This window comes from Gymnoscopelus braueri (assembly GCF_963280865.1).
Source record: "Gymnoscopelus braueri genome assembly, chromosome: 23".
Lineage (NCBI taxonomy): Eukaryota > Metazoa > Chordata > Actinopteri > Myctophiformes > Myctophidae > Gymnoscopelus > Gymnoscopelus braueri.
In genome coordinates this window covers 25,426,019-25,442,692 of record NC_137625.1, presented here as the reverse complement: position 1 = coordinate 25,442,692, position 16,674 = coordinate 25,426,019, and the positions used below count along the sequence as shown (strand labels likewise).

General features: G+C 40.7%; 1 protein-coding gene across 1 annotated transcript; it reads right to left on the bottom strand.

Moving 5' to 3' along the window:
- Positions 1-475: 475 nt before the first annotated feature.
- Positions 476-14,604, bottom strand: hcfc2 (host cell factor C2). The gene is made up of 16 exons (XM_080420777.1): positions 14,215-14,604; positions 12,528-12,676; positions 12,267-12,427; positions 11,044-11,246; positions 10,690-10,774; positions 10,282-10,385; positions 9,941-10,177; positions 9,422-9,583; positions 9,261-9,334; positions 8,421-8,601; positions 8,264-8,319; positions 7,525-7,662; positions 7,189-7,389; positions 6,107-6,398; positions 2,735-2,807; positions 476-2,625 (listed from the first exon to the last, which is right to left on the bottom strand). The coding sequence occupies exons 1-16, from the start codon at positions 14,540-14,542 to the stop codon at positions 2,616-2,618; spliced, it is 2,454 nt and encodes an 817-aa protein (XP_080276903.1). The 5' UTR covers positions 14,543-14,604; the 3' UTR covers positions 476-2,615.
- Positions 14,605-16,674: the final 2,070 nt, after the last annotated feature.

Below are 16,674 nucleotides of genomic sequence, written 5' to 3'. Positions count from 1 at the left end.
CTGTTACTGCCTCATATTATAGCCTAAATGTCTTGGTGAATGGAATATGTGATGTGAATGAATGAATGTTACACAGTAGTAACAGTAGAAAAAAAAATTAGACTACTGTTAATATTAGTTGGCTCATGTTATAAATGGATATGCAAGTTAATAACGTTACAGTAACAAATTACATTTCTGTCATCCAGACATTACTGTGTGAGGCTGACACCCAATATTCAAATTAAGTCAAATTGTACTGTATGGATTTCTCTTAATGGTTGATATGCAGAAGCCTCAAGGCAGTTCACATAATGGCGTTTATGAATCATGAATGCATGAAACACTACAGCACAATTGTCCACCCAATATTCCCTAAAGGACTGTATAAGAGAGATATTGTTAAATGTAATACCTGTGATATTCATGAAATTAATATAGGACAAGAGCATTAAAGATGCATGGGCAGCAACCTGCCTTTAAAATGATACAGTATGAAAATAACTGGACGAGGATATGCACCAAAACAATACTGTATTGTCAAATAGGCAAACAGAAAATGAGAATGAACAGCATGAACAAGTGATTTTGAGTTGCAACAGAAGCACAGGGGGTTTACAGAAGCATATGGCTTGCATCAAGTGGCTTAATAGAACTGAAAAAAATTGAACAAAAATACAAATAAAGCCATGAATATGAAATAACAAAATTGGCATCTTTTTGTCGACACCAACATAAAACTGAAGAATGAAATGTCATGAATTGTACTGTAACTAGGCTACCCAATTGTGTAAAACTGGTTTACTGAAAACAAAAGAACATGTATTCATTTATTTACATCAAAAATAAGTATTCAAAACAAAAGATTTACAGCTCTGTACACCAAAGTAAGAAACATTATCAAACTTTTAAATTATGTATAAGTCTCATCATTCTCAAAAGAATGTGGAATGTGCTGGTCAAAGATGTAGCTAATTACTTCAACAACTTATAAACAGAGTAGATCACTTAAGATCTTGCATGCAATTAGATTGTCAAATTAACATGCAACATTGTTCAAAGCATTATGAGGCATAAAACATGACCCTATGCGTTTGCATTTGACAACGATAACCAATAAACAGACTCGGATGTTCTCTCTTTTCAGATGACATCTACATAGATAACCTGGATGGAACCATTTTTAAGATTGAAGTTATGCCGCATTCAAAACCATGTCTATGTCATGATGTCAACAGTATTCTTATTGCAAAGATCAAATGTTATTGGTTTTCACTCTTAGCTCTTGCTTGAAAGAAGAGTTACTTCTGGCAGAACACAGAAAATATTTTGCCCGTTTTTCACAGCCAAAAATACATTGCAGTGATCTACAAGTGAGTTGATTAGATCCACTTTTATTTTAAATTTCCTAAATGATTTAGATCTACCATATGTTGTTAAATATGCCAATGTAGTCATGTAGGCTGTTCTGCACATTAATGCATAGAACTCTTTTCTCTTCGCAGATGAGTAAGGCTGGGGCTACAAAGAACTGGGGCGGCAGTGGCTCAGGAGGTGGTGTCTTTGAGCAAGACACTTCACCCCTAAATGCTCCCAATGAGTAGGTTGGTGCCTTGCATGGTTTCCTCCGTTGTCGGTCGATGGGTCAATGCAATGTAATGCACATTGTAAAGTGCTTTGGATAAAGGCACTGTATAAATGCACCATTTACCATTTTAGTGGAGAGAATGACCAAATGGGTGAGAATTAACTAATTAGTACTTAACATGTATTGTAGTAGGAATGTTATTGCTAATGCCACTGCACTTCCATGATGGGAAAGGGCACTGCAATTTCAAGTAAATGTTCTGCATAGTGTAGGTTACATCTTCTTTTATGACTAATGTTGTTCCATCACTTGTTTTGTCACATCTGGAGTACTGCCCACTTACTAGGTCAAGTTCTGCTTTTCCAAATACTTCAAATTTGTTATTTTAAATTTGGATACAACACATTTATTTTGTGAGAAACTAGTACTTGTCATGGGTATATATAATAGTGAGCACTGGTCAACTGGTGACCATGAATAATTTGTATGATGAGATAGAGCTTCTGATTAGAATATGCTCTTCATAAACATCAAAAAGACCAAAAGTAGATTTGTGTATTATATTCTGTTGAAAGTGTTACTAAAACAAAAAACAATGAATCTCAATAATATGAGATTCATATTTTTTTGTCATCTACATATTATGTAGATGTTAAAGTTTTTTGGCTGTTTCAGAACCTTTGATTCTTTTTATTTTATTTATACAACCTTGTTTTTCTTTTCATTCCAGGTCACTTTTGTCTTTACCATTTTAGATGTAGAGACATTTCACAGTTTCATTTCACCGTTTCACTGTTACATTGATCTTAATGTATTGTTATTGCTGTCGTTTTCGTTTGGACCCCAGACTGGCGACCACTTTGTGGAAGCAAATTGGGATCCAAATAAAGAATAAATAAATATACACATATAAAAAATAAGTTAAAAAATTATTTAGCACGTATCAAATTGTATCTTTTTTTAGTGTCGTGGGTTAACTGTGTAATGACACCAGTCAACATCCTGAGTGCACATCTTGTATTGTCTTTCTTCCATACCTGAAGATGATTCAACTCGAGCTACAAGAGAAGAATCAAAACAAAAATAATTACACTTAAGATTATTACACTTTTAAAATTATTTTAATATACACTAAAAATCATATTTGAGGAGGCATGATTATGTTACCTGTCAGCAGCATCTGGATCACCCTCAGTGTGACTGTCAGCCCTGGATGCAGATGCTCGCAGTTTACTAGTATCTGATGGAAGGCACACACAGTTCAAGACCACATTACACATGGTAGCAAATTGAGGTCATGTGATTTAAATGCATTGACACCAAGTTATTTTACAACCCCAGAACTGCAGGGTGACAAAGCATGTTAAATATTCCAGCAGATTATACATTACAGCAGCTGCTTAAAGGGCGACTGGGTTATTCTAAATCTCAAGTGGAGAACGTGGAAATCTCCCCTTAAACTTCTCAAAGTATGCTGTCTAGGTCAGGAGATACATAAACTCCACCAGCCTACATAAAATGTGGCATCCAGGCATGTTTTCCATTTTTTATAATGGAACGACAGTACTCATCAAAGTCGTCCTTTAAAAGTGTCACAAATAGAGCATCGAAGTCTGATGTAATTTACGCATCCTACCACCTGGGTCGCGTTTTTCCCCCCATTCTGAAATCCCATAGACGTGTTTAATATCGCGTCAAATAAGAACTGTGTTCCACTCTTATGACTCTTATGGGTGTGAAGTAGAGGGTAGCATGGGTCCAAAAATTTTGACCCGAACCAAAACGGATCCGAGGATATTTGAACCGAACCGAACGGACCCTAGAAAGAAATCAAATTTACTGGACCCTACCCGAAACGGCACCGAGAATGATTGGATCCGGTCCGAAACGGAGCCGATTAAAATTGGAACCGATCCTAAATGGACCCGGGGGAAATGGAGCCGATCCGGCCGGGTCTTTAGACCCGAACCGTGTCCGATGCTATATTATGCTTATTTTCTCCATAACATCGAGACTGGTCGTCTCAGCGAGTCAGCGCCTCTCCGAGGCGAGCTACAGCGGAGGGTTGTGTCATGCAGAAGTTGAACAGCTACGTTTTCACGGACTTTCATATCCCCCCAGCTCAACCTATAAATTAACATAGGAATGAGCCTAGATGCATATCAATTGTCCATTGTGTGACCTGTCCTGTTGTAGGTGTTAAAATGAAATGAATAAAGTGGGCATGAGTGAACTGCTGCGCAACGAATACCAAAACTATGAAAACACCCGCTCGGCGCTCGCCCCAAAACACAGTCGCCCCGGGGAAATCCGGCGGTATTCGCCTGGTATTCCTAAACATATCAGTAAACTATGCCTAAACCTAACCTTATTCCTAATCTTAACGTCAGTAAAACTATGCCTAATCCTAAACCTATTTCTACCCTTATCCTCAGTAAAACAAATAGAAGAATACAAGAACCTCTGGTCCGCCTGAAAAATGGGGGCGAGGGTGTTTTGGGGCGAGCTGTGCCAGAGCCTTTCCCTGCACGACACCGTCGCCCAACTTTCACCACTTTATCCATTGCAGACAGACAGTCACTGTGCTTGCATAATATCCACGACCCACACGTGTTCGGGTCCCTTTATCGACAATTGGGTCCGGCTTGGTTCAGATTCTATCAGTGTCACCTCAGAAAATCCCGGTTCTGTTTATCAACACCGAGCGAACACCCTACTCAGCACTGATTAGGAGGAGAGCTGTGTTGTGGCGTATCAAAAATAGCAGACATACAAGCTCACAAAGCTTGCTGTGAGCTTGTAGCTCTGATATTTTCAACGCGCGACACCATCGTACAACGAATAGGCTATTCTATAACTGCAGCGCGCAGCAGAGCAGGCTGTCGGAATTAAACCACACAGTCAGATCATGATAAAAACTTTAAATGATTATGATTTTAATGGTTGTAGCCAACTACTTTATCCAAATAATAATATTAATAATAGGCTTAAATGATAAAATAGCCTAATAACAGCATTTCCCCAACCGGCCACGGTGGCCGGTGGTGTTTATAATTACCAGCCAATTAAACATTTTACCGGTCAATGGCCGGTAAATACTGAGATCCGATCCGACCCTGCCCGACGGACAAGTCAATATTTTTGGACCCGAAAATTTTCGGTTCTCGGTTCGGGTCTCGGGTATTCGGTTCCGGGTGGACCCATGCTACCCTCTAGTGTGAAGCATCAACTGATGGTGAGAAAATGCTAACGTTACTTCCGCCGATTTAGTTAAATTTTCACCAGAAACAGACTCAAATAGTAGTATCAAATATGAGCAGTGGTGGAAAAAGTACTCTATTGCTTTACTTGAGTAAAAGTACCAATACTGCAATGTAGAAGTACTCTGTTACAAGTAAAAGTCCGGAATTCAAAATGTAATTGAGTAAAAGTGCAAAAGTATTGTCATCAAAATGTACTTAAAGTACCAAAAGTAAAAGTACTAAAATATTTGAAAATAGCAGATCTACAAGCTCACAACGCGAGCTTGTAGATCGACTATTTTCAAATAGCCTAGATATAAAATAAGGCTAAAGTGGTTAATGTATGTTCTATAATATAAAAATGTATATCTGAAAAGTAACTAGTAACTAAAGTTTTCAAATAATTGTAGTGGAGTAAAAGTACAATATTTGCCTCTGAGATGTAGTGGAGTAGAAGTAAAAGTATTGGAAATTGGAAATACTCAAGTAAAGTACAAATACCTCAAAATTTTACTTAAGTACAGTACTTAAGTAAATGTACTTAGTTACTTTCCACCACTGAATATGAGTGACTGACGATACAGATACAATACAGAGCTACCTCCCTGACAATAAGATTGTCAGGGAGGTGACCCAATGTTATTCTCAATAGAGAAATTACTTCGGCGACCCAGGACTGAGTGACGTCAGGACTTCTGTTCTCTATAGAGCACCGAAGTCCTGACGTCACTGCCAGTAGAGGGCGCATTCCGCAGGTTCATGGCTTTACTTTTTGTATTGATATCCTCATTGGGGAATCTTAGATCGCTTCATATAAGAACTGTGTTCCAAAAATAAACACGCCACCCTGGCGTTTTTACTCGTATGGATGTGAAGCATCGACTGAAGGTGTAAATGTACACATTTACCCAAAGAGTAACACAATATAAACACTAGAAACGAGGCAAACAACACAAAGACTACATTTCCCATGAACGCGGCTGCTGTGGGGACAGTGATTTCAGACCCGGAAGTAGTAGTCCTTAAGACTTTTAAGGCAGAATGAATTCCATTTGCCAGAAACAGGCTGTATCAAATATGAATGAATATCATAAACTATGCCACCCCGCAGACAAAAACTCCAGGGTGGTGTGTTTATGTTTGGAACACAGTTCTTATATGACGTGATCTAAGATTCCCAAATGGGGATTTCAACACAAAAAATAAAGCCACGAACCCTGGAACAGCACCCTCTACTGGCCCTCTACTGGCAGTGACGTCAGACTTCGGTGCTCTATACCAGCTGAAATAAGAGTACCTTGTTGAATCCAGCGGATCTGCGTTGCAGGGCCGTAGCCTTGCTCGTTCTTTGCAGCGATACGGAAGACGACAGCTGGCCGGTTAGGAGCCGAGTAGTCGATGTGTGCGTTGTCCAGGTGCGCGTTATAAACTGTGCAGGAGGTCTTGGTTCCACGGTAGATCCGGATGAAGGCCATCTGGCCATCTGAGCTTCTAGAGCGGCTCCTGACAGCCAGATACATGGAGTACTCCAGAATCTTGCCCGAGGGAGAGGGCGGTGCCTCCCATGCGATGTGAACAGAATCACTAGCCTGCGGTGGGAAGAGGACACAGAGGGAACGAAACATAAATAAACGAGAAAGGTAATATTGTCTATTATTCATATCATCATTGATATCTTTCACAATTAGTTGTCATTGAAAGCCCAGCCTGAGACGAGTCACACACCCGTGTTGATTTCGTCGACTAAAACTATGACGAAATTTTTTCGTCGACTACCTTTTTTTCACTGACGAAAACGTAATAAAAACAAAAAAAAACTAAGCTATGATGACTAAAACTAAGACTAAATATGTTGACAATTTTGTCAACAAATGAAAACTAGACCAAAATGTTAGTGAGGGACTAGTGGAGAAGAGATCCAGTAGAACTAAAAGACAAGTCATTTTATGTTTGATTGCACTCGGGTGTTGCGCTCTGAAAATAGCAGATCTACAAGCTCACAACGCGTTGTGAGCTTGTAGATCGGCTATTTTCAGCAGGCAACCAAGTGTAAAATCTGCCATTATGACGCCATCAAGGCACCGCCAAAATACATTTTAGTCGACTAAATCAACTGTAGATTTAGTCGACTATAATCTTATATTTAGTCGACTAAAACTAGACTAACAGTAAAACATTTCAGATGACTAAAATATGACTGAAACTAAATGGAATTTTATTCAAAACAATATGACTAAAACGAAATAAAAATTTGCTGTCAAAATCAACACTGTCACACACAATCCGGTGGTAAGGTACAGACAGAGTAATGCATGACATGCAGGGAAATTGAAACATTCTCTTCACATCTCATGTGAAGAGAGTGTGAGCTTCATTCACCTTGGTAATTTTGACAGCAGAGGGCGCTCCGGGAAAGCCAGCCTTGCACACCTTGAACTCACTGGTGGGACTGAAGTCTCCCTTGCCAAAAGAATTGACGCCTGACACTCTGAACCTGTAGGCCTGCCCTGGGGCCAGCTGCTGCTTTTCCCTTCCTTCATAGTCCAGAGGCCCCGGTAGCTTCTTCTTGTGGACTGAGGGCTGATGAGTAAGGGCGAGGTTAGAGAGAATGTGGGTGAATTATAGATCTTAAGAGCCGAGCATGAGCTTTAAAGAGACCTGTTTCTAGCAGTGCGTGTAGAAAGCATACAATGTCAGTAACAGTGAGGGCTTTACCTCTTTAGAGTTTGTGGGCCGTCCATTGGCATGTATCTGGTCATTCTCAGGTGGAAGATAATAGCATGTGACCTCAGAAAAGAGGGTTTTGAACGCCCCGCAATCAAACCACACCGCGTCGTAGGGCTTTTCTGGAACCTGGAGGGAATGTAATTGGCAATTGATTTCTTTCTGCCTCCGTCAATTTATAACAGGTTCTTTGTGAAAGGGTGAATAATATCACTGCATTCCATCGCAGGAAAATTCAATAAACTGTCCTTTAGATCAGAGTCACTAGTCTTCTACTAAATCTTGCAAGATATACAAGATTGTATGTTTTAGCTCCTGTCCATCCGTCAAGTCAAGTCAAATATAGCACTTGACAGCAGTTGACCCAAAGTGTTTTCCAAGAGACAACAGCAACATATAGACCGTAGTCTATTCACAAGGCAATAATAAAAGCATATAACGTAATAAGAGAACAAAAACAAATAGAAACAAAACAACAACAACCCATGTGTCCGCCATTTGTCCATGTGTCTGTCCGTCCGCGTGTCTGTGAACAGCTAAGCTCCGGCACCGTTGGATCAAACAGCATGAAACTTTGCAGATAAACGTGTTGCTCGAGTTTGTATGAAACTACAAAACCCACACTTGTCCATGTTTAGCTTGTACACATGGGAGGTCGGTAGTTTCTCACATCTGACCAGTCCCACCATAAACAAATGCAGCATGCTGTATGTTTTCACAATTGTCTCACCTGATTTGCGCCTGAGTTGGACTTTATTGGGGCATCAGTTGTAGCGGGCTCTTTTTCTATAAAAATGCAAAGAAGATTCATTACACCATACAATTTGTGAATTCCCAACATGCCACATTGTGTTTCATATGAACATGTAAGCTAGGAGTATTATTACCCGACTTATTCTGAGCTCTGCTGCCGGCATCTTCTGCTGATGTCTGGGAAGTCCCTCTCTGCTGCTCCACGTTTGTGCCTCCCTTGGCCCGTCTCTCATTGGTTGCCTTTCCCTCTGAATGAGCGTCCCCTGAACGATCTGAAACCTTCATGGCATTATCCTGACGTTCTGAAGACACACCCTGAAATGGACAAAGAATATGGGATGAAATGTGTATACAGTGGTCACGGGTAAGAAATCATACATGAATATCCAGTTCATAAGGTCGTGAATCACATCAAATAGTACCAAACCAGCATCAATATAGGTCATTGACTATTCACAGCTTCTGATATTATATCATAAAGTCTCCAAAGTCATTAAAACTTTACCAAGCTTGCCTGAATAAATTACTTAATGTTTGCTGAACATAATTGTATATTAATAGTATACAGTACATTAATATGAAAGTAGTCTGTGAAATATATAGGATATTATCAGGTTAATTGTGCTGGGAGTGGATCCGTGTGTGTGTTCACATGCAATTAATTCCACACCAATTTCTCTGCCAAAGTGTGATCGTCCACAAAGAAGCACAGAACAAGTTAACAACCGCAAACTGTAACACCTTGACAGCTATTGTCAGGTGTGAGACGATTTAAATGCGGACAACAGTGTGTGTATGTATGCATGTATGTGTATAACAACATTACACATCTGAATATTTGAAGCTGTTTCAATACTTATTTTCTGCACTATTGATACCAGCTGTGTGTTTTCCTATGACTCTTCTCATCTCTGCCTAGTGTAAACGTCAAGAAAACAGCCTGCATTTTTCTCGCTCAGCAAGCTACACATTACCAATGCTACGCGTTTTGATGACTTCTCATCTTCCTTAGTAGTGGCTTCACTTGCAGGTAGAGATCGCTGGACACCTGAAGGCAGCAAAGCATACAAATACTGAAATGTGGTAAAGGGGACATATCAAATTTAATTTCAATAATCCTCCTGCTTACTGATACCTGCTGAGTCTTTTGTGTCAGGTGTAGCAGCTGGGTCCGAACTGGGCACAGGTTGGATCTGAAGGAGATAGCGCTCTGCTGCCAGCAGGGGGCGCCAGGCGACATGGAGCATGCTGTCTGTGGACTTCACAAGTAACACTGCCTCTGGGATAGCAGGTCGATCTGATCAAATATAATTAGGGGTTAATCAAAGTAATCAATTTAATCTATCATTTTAAAACAAATCTATAATTCAATAATAATAATCGATTAAAAATCTATTCCTATTTTGGGTACATCATTTTAGGCAAAAATCTTCTCTTTTTTTAAATCATATCTTTATTTATTTTTACTCGATTACTCGATTAATCAAAAAAGTAATCAACAGAATAATCCTTAAGAAAATAATCGATAAATATAATACACATTCACTCATTTACAAGACACTGGGGCCTGGGGCCAGGAAAGTGAACGTGGGATTGCTGGGGCATTTACAAAAAAACACCAACTCAGTAATAACTATTTCTGTCCTATTCTCACCCGTTTCCAGGTACCAGAGGTCCTTGCAGCAGACCTGATAATTCCAACTCTTGCGGTAGCCATCACGGCCACTCCAGACATAGAGCCTGGATCCTATGGCAGCAGTGCAGTGACCTGCCCGGGCTTTGGGCCATCCAAGGTAAGGATCCTCTCCCTGTGGCCCTTGGTTCTGCAGCTGGGACTGGACTTCCTCCTGACTCTGCTGCTCTGGGCCCAAACTCTGCCAAGTCATAGTGTCTATAAAACGGAGAAGATGAGAGCAAATTCACAATATTGTCACCTCAACAGTTGGATAATGTTATAATGAGCATATGAAAATGCTTTGAAAGGGAAGTACTGACTTAAATTGAGCACCCATAAAGAGTTGGTGCAAATCCAGTCTTCTCCTGAGGAGCTGGGTTTGTGTGTCCCTGGAGCAGGAATCCATCCTCCAAACACATACATCCTGTTCAAAGAGGGATATGCATCAGAGGTGCCGGTACAGTATATAACATTTCTTACTATAATCATAATTTGAACTAATGAAATGGTTCTCTGTTCAATTACTGTAAAAAAAAATGCAATTCATGTGTTGGAAGAAGAATTTAAAAGTGTCATCACAAAAAAGAATTCTCGTTACAATAATATATGGCCAGTTGTAGTTCAAGCATTCAACAGTTATTTGCACAGTTAGGAGTGCAATGAGCTTGTAGATCGGCTATATTCGGGGTGTGTGTGTGTGTGTGTATACACACAGCAGAATTCCTTACTTGTTTCCAATGACATTGGCTGAGTGAATGCTTCTGGGTTGTGGAGGAATCCCCTTCATTTTGGGTATGGACCACACCATGGTGTCTGGATGGAGAGATGAGAGGAATATAATGAAATTAGTACAAGAGACAATAATATGGTTACAGTTTTTGACAACGATGTGTTATTGCTAAGCTAACATGTTATTGATAAGTTTATATTAGCTGCATGCCGGTGCCGCGTGCCGAAGATAGCAGATCTACAAGTTCACAACAAGCCGCAATGCGACATGTTGTGAGCATGTAGATTTGCTATTTTCATTGCTGACATACAACTAAAATAAAGTAAATCAGGCATTAGAAAAGAAGAGGTACCAAGATCAAGCTGCCAGAGGTCATCTAAGCGGTGGCCTTGCATTCCTCCAAATATGTAGAGTTTGGGGGAGCCCGGTCCTGTGACGGCCACCGAGGTGTGGGACTCCCGTGCTGACGGACCACTGCCCTTCGTCTCTGGAATGCTCCAGCCTCTTGCCCCTGACAACGACTGCAGCTCCAGCTCATAGAAATCATCCATGTAACTGAGAATAGGAGACAACCGAACTCAATGACAACATTGTGACTAAAGAAGGGTCATTCACAGCAGTGTTGATTTTGTCAACTAAAACCATGACGAAAAATGTTGGTCGACTACCTTTTTCTCTCTGACGAAAACTGAACAAAAACTAAATAAAAATAGCTACGATGACTAAAACTGAGACTAAATATATTGACAATTTCATCAACAAATAAAAACTAGACTAAAATGTTAGTGAGGGACGAGTGGAGAAGAGATCCTAAAAGACACGTCATCTTATACTTGGTTGCGCTCTGAAAATAGCAGATCTACAAGCTAACGACGCGTTGTGAGCTTGTAGATCTGCTATTTTCAGCATGCAACCAAGTGTAAAATCAGCCATTACGACGCCATCAAGGCACCGCCAAAATACATAGTCGACTAAACCAACTGTAGATTTAGTCGACTACAATCTTATGATATTTAGTCGACTAAAACTAGACTAACAGTAAAACATTTCAGATGACTAAAATATGACTAAAACTAAATGGAATTTCATTCAAAAGACTATGACTAAATCGAAATTTGCTGTCAAAATCAACACTAATTCACAGTTTCACACCAAGCACAATAACTATAACGATAACTATATTGTGCACCATTGTATTTATCATAGTTGTGGTGTGGACTGTGCCATCCACTTGAGTGATTGTTATAGTGCTCGGTGTGAACGGCCGTTAATGGTCACTGTGCATAACTGTAGTCCCAGGTTTCCAGAAGGTGGCACACCCGTTTCCTGTTCTGGTTCAGTGTCCCATGACATCGTTTGATTGGCTCGGCAGCAGATTTGAATGGGAAACACTTAATGATGCGTTTTTGTGTTTCCTGAATTCCCGTTCCTGCTGCCGAGCCACTCAAATGAAGCTATGGGGAAATGAAACAGGAACAGGAAATGGGTATGCCTATAGTTATGCACAGAGCCCATTCTGGACATTTTATGCAATTATGATAAACTGAGCATTGATTTGCTATGTAAAATAAATACCGTGGTATGTTGCCATTGGGGTCCTCGCTGTCATTCGAAAGGCCTCCAAACAGATAACACTTGTTCCCAACGAGGGTGAAGCTGTGCCCAATGCGAGGGCAAGGAGGTAAGGCATATCTCGGTGGTTTTGGTTTCAGCTTTTTCCAAAGCCAGCGACTAGCCTATGATGTGACAGAGAACAAGGAGAGACAATGTCATACACATTCAAAACGTCCAACACAAAAATGACGTTATGTATCATCATCACAAACAAAACTTCACCTGCAGCTCGTAGAGACTGTTGCTGTATTTGCCAAACTCCAGCATGCCCCCAAAGACCAGAATGCGAGTTCCGTCACACACAAACCCATGGGCAGCACAGCCGGGGGGGATGTCCCCTCTAACTGCAGGGAGAAACCACTGTCTGGAAACTGGAAAGATAAATACAAAAAGGTCATTTTCACCATACATCAGGTCATTCACATTCACCATAGATCGGACATGTCCAAAGTCCAGCCAGGGGACCAACCATGGTACAAGGCCAGATTTTACATGGCCCGCAGCTTCCTTCCACAAATGTATTATTCATAGCCCACCAGTATATTCAAGTGAAATTGATGCATTGAAGTTTGTGAGTGTTTTGAAATGTATTCACCTGGAAAGATCTGCTATTAATTTCTCAGTAGAATTTGTAAGGATTCCTATAAACTGCTTGTTCCTTCTGTCGTTTCATTCTCGTGATGTGAAAGAGTCAAGAGAGGCTTTTTTTTGTGGAGAGTCTGGACTCCAGACTCTCCACAAAAAAAGGGACTTTTTCCACACCTGGTCACATTTGGCTACACTGCCATTTGAAAAAAAAGAAAATGTATTGGACTGTGAATATAATATCAATGCAGTGCATGAAAAGGCCTCAAAAGGGGCTTAAATGTTTAGTTTTGTTCACAACACAGGCAAGTGAAGTGACTTACATTTGACTACACTGCCAACAAAAGACTATCGACATTGCACTGCAGTTAATAAAATATAATGCGATGCATTTGCATGTGACTTTGTTATTCTTCAAAGGTACAGTTTAGACAGGAGATGCAGTCTGCCCGAAAAGGTTTGGACAGACACACAAGTTCACACAACTGTGTTCTTCCAAATCAGGCAAAGTATGATATGATAAATCAGAGCCATTTTGTCAACAAGTCTCACATCAGTCCGTTTTGCCAACGCTAAAATAACCAAGTCTAGCTAGAGAGCATGGTAGCATTGCTGTAATACAATTGTAAGAACTTTGCAAGGCAATAATATGCATTTGATGCAATCCAAAATAACTGACAATTTTTAGCTAGTTATCAGGAGTTAGCAACTCTGTTAGCGTTCAGTCCAGTGTTGCCATGTCCGCTTATTCTAAGCGACTTTGGGCTTGTTTTTCTGTAAAGTTGCTTGTAAATATTGGTGGTTGCAGGTTACGTTTTTTTGGGGCAAGTGTAGTTGATTATTTGGGCTTTTTTCCTAATGTTGTTTAAACCAGTGTTTAATTTACAAGTCAAGGACCCCTAAATTAATATTGGTCTTCGGACCCCCATCTGAAAACATTTTATGCCAGGGACCCACAAGATTTGTGTTGTTAAAATGTTTCAAAACCATTCCACATTTTTTCAAATTTTCTTCGAGATTTTTTGTTGTTGAAAATAGCAGATCTACAAGCTCACAACGCGTCGCGATTGCTTGTAGATCGGCTATTTTCCAAACATAAATGTTTAAACAAGCTGCGTGCTTAATAAGTCTTCCAGTTTAGTAGACCTTGTATTGTGAATTTGTACTTACATGTACTGTGATTCTCATGTCTTACTAAATAAAAGTACATCAATCAATCAAGGGCTCGCTTCTTTTTGACTTGTTTTCATAGACCTGGTTGCTTGTTTCTCTCTCAGAACCTGGCAACACTGATTGTATTGTAGGGTTAGCATTATTAGCTCACCAGTGTTGTACACATGCAGGTCCTTGGCGATGCCTTCGTTTCCGCCCCCGAACACTATGATCAGCTCGCGGATCGCGACGGCCCGGTGGCCGTGTCTGGAGCGCGGGATGACTCCGGTGAAGGAGTGCACTTTCCTCCATGACGGCTTCTTCTCGGGAACGGCGGCGGTCATCTTTGTTGTTGTTGTTGTTCCTCTCGTCCCATCTGGGGGTCCAGGAAGAGGTCGCGCTGGCCGCTGCGAGATGCTTTGGCCATACATATGGCCGAAGCCTAGATATCTCAGCGGCCGCTGCGGTTCCTTGGGGCGACCTGTATCCGCGGCCGCCATATTGATGAAAAGTCCAAATTAAAATGTAACGTTGTTGTGTGTGATTCCTTCGTTCTTCTTCTGTGTGTATTGTGAGTGCGCGCGTCTGTTGATGTGTGGCTGTGTGTATGCGGCATCTATCCAATGAGACGCGTCGGTGTCGCGAGTGGGGCGTGGTCCTGGAAAGAGGAACAGCAGAGTAGGAATAGGGGGAAGGGTTGCCAGATCTGCTTATTATAATTTCCTCGCAAGATTTTATTTGAAAATAGCCGATCTACAAGCTCACAACGCGTCGCATCGCGACGCGTTGTGAGCTTGTAGATCTGCTATTTTCAAATAGCTGATGTACATGTTAAAGTACTCATGTGGCTCATAGTCGCTTCTTTTGGGCTGGTTTTCCTAGACCTGGTTGCTTGTTTCTCTCACAGAATCTGGCAACACTGACAGGGGGCCGGCAAAGTTATCTGTAAGGTAAGGACAGTGAAGCTGCCGTGGCCTGGTGGTCAAATCTGACATTGCAATATTTCCGCATTTATAACAATACTGCGCATGCTTCTATCGTCTGAAACGCGCTAGTGCGCCTGCTCTATTGGCTCCAATATGGGAGCCAATCCAGGGAATCTCCCTGGTGCTTCGTACGCTTGTGAGTAACTTTCATTGAAATGAATTGGTGGGGGCGGGGCAGTCCGCCCTCTAGATATCATAACTCTTAAAAGTGTCCAAATACAGGTACAGAGATGGACAACAGCAACTTATGCAGCAGAATGAGGTGGATCGGCTTTTAAGCATTCCGGAGGAAGATGTTTAGGCATACCATATACGACACATTTGTAACAACAGCATAATATTGGGTTGTGCAGGTGAGATTTAGAAAACCCTGTGAGGTTTATGAAGGTTATTGGGTTTGTGTAACCCAGTATTTGTTAAATAATACTGTGATGATGAAATAATACATTTCACCTAGTGCGGGGGGGGGCTTCAGAGGTGCGCTCCCCCACTTCCAAAATTAGCACTACAACACTGTTCATTAGTATGGTGCTGTCAAACTTTAAAAACAGGTCACCACTTACCAAGAGTGCAAGAACACCTTTATTTTACAAGTACCAGTTGTAATCGGTAGTCTTCCATTACAATATTACATAACAAAATGAAATGTAAAAAACAAAAATTACAAGAACTGAACCACGTTTTTCCTCAAACTATCCCAACGCAACAGCTAATCCGTTTAAATTGGAACAGAATCATTCACTCATTGTTCAAAAAGGAGATATTTTACATGTTTCACTAACTATGCATTTAATTTGAGTATCACCAGACAGAATAGAATATCTGTTCTGTGCTGTAGAGTTGGACTTTGTTATTTTTCTGTTCCTGGCCTCCATTCTCTAAACTAGGTCAAGCAATCCAATCACACATTTTCCACAATATGAACATAGTTAGTTGAAACCGCTAGTTGGGCAGAGCAATGACTTGTGACAATGTTATTGTAAGATATCCATTTAAAATAGATCAACACAAAACATCATGTGAGCTTGTTTGCAAGATACTGTATTACTTGAGCCTAAAAAAATACCATATATTTGCATAGTACATAATTTGTTATAAAACTATAAATAACCGGGCGCCCGCTGGCCTAGCGGTCCAGGCGCATACCACATAGGCTGGTAATCCAGTCGGGTTCGACTCCCGATGGCCTTTGCTGTGTGTCACCCCCCCCCCCCCCATCTCTCTCCCCATTTCCTGTCAGCCTACTTGCCACTCAAATAAAGGCAGAAAAAGCCCCAAAAATATCTTAATAATAAAAATAAATAAAAAAAACTATGAATAACCAAATAAGCCATTATTGAACCTTTGACCTTAGCGTGAGACATCTATGCAAACAAAAAATATTAATTATTTTCAGGAGCAGTCTCCCGTGTTCATTCAAGAAATTCAGTTGTAAAAGCACTTCTCACCCAAACCCTGTGTTTTTTTTGTACCTTTTTTTTTCAAACCACACAAAAATAAAAGTGATTCGACCAACAGTCTTGGATAGGTAGCAAACATTCATCATGGGACCGCAGACAACTTCTCTGGAGGGGTGTGTCTTAGTCCTCAGGGAAACGACCACAGATACCTAGAAAAACAGAATCCACTGGTGAGAATAGTTGTAC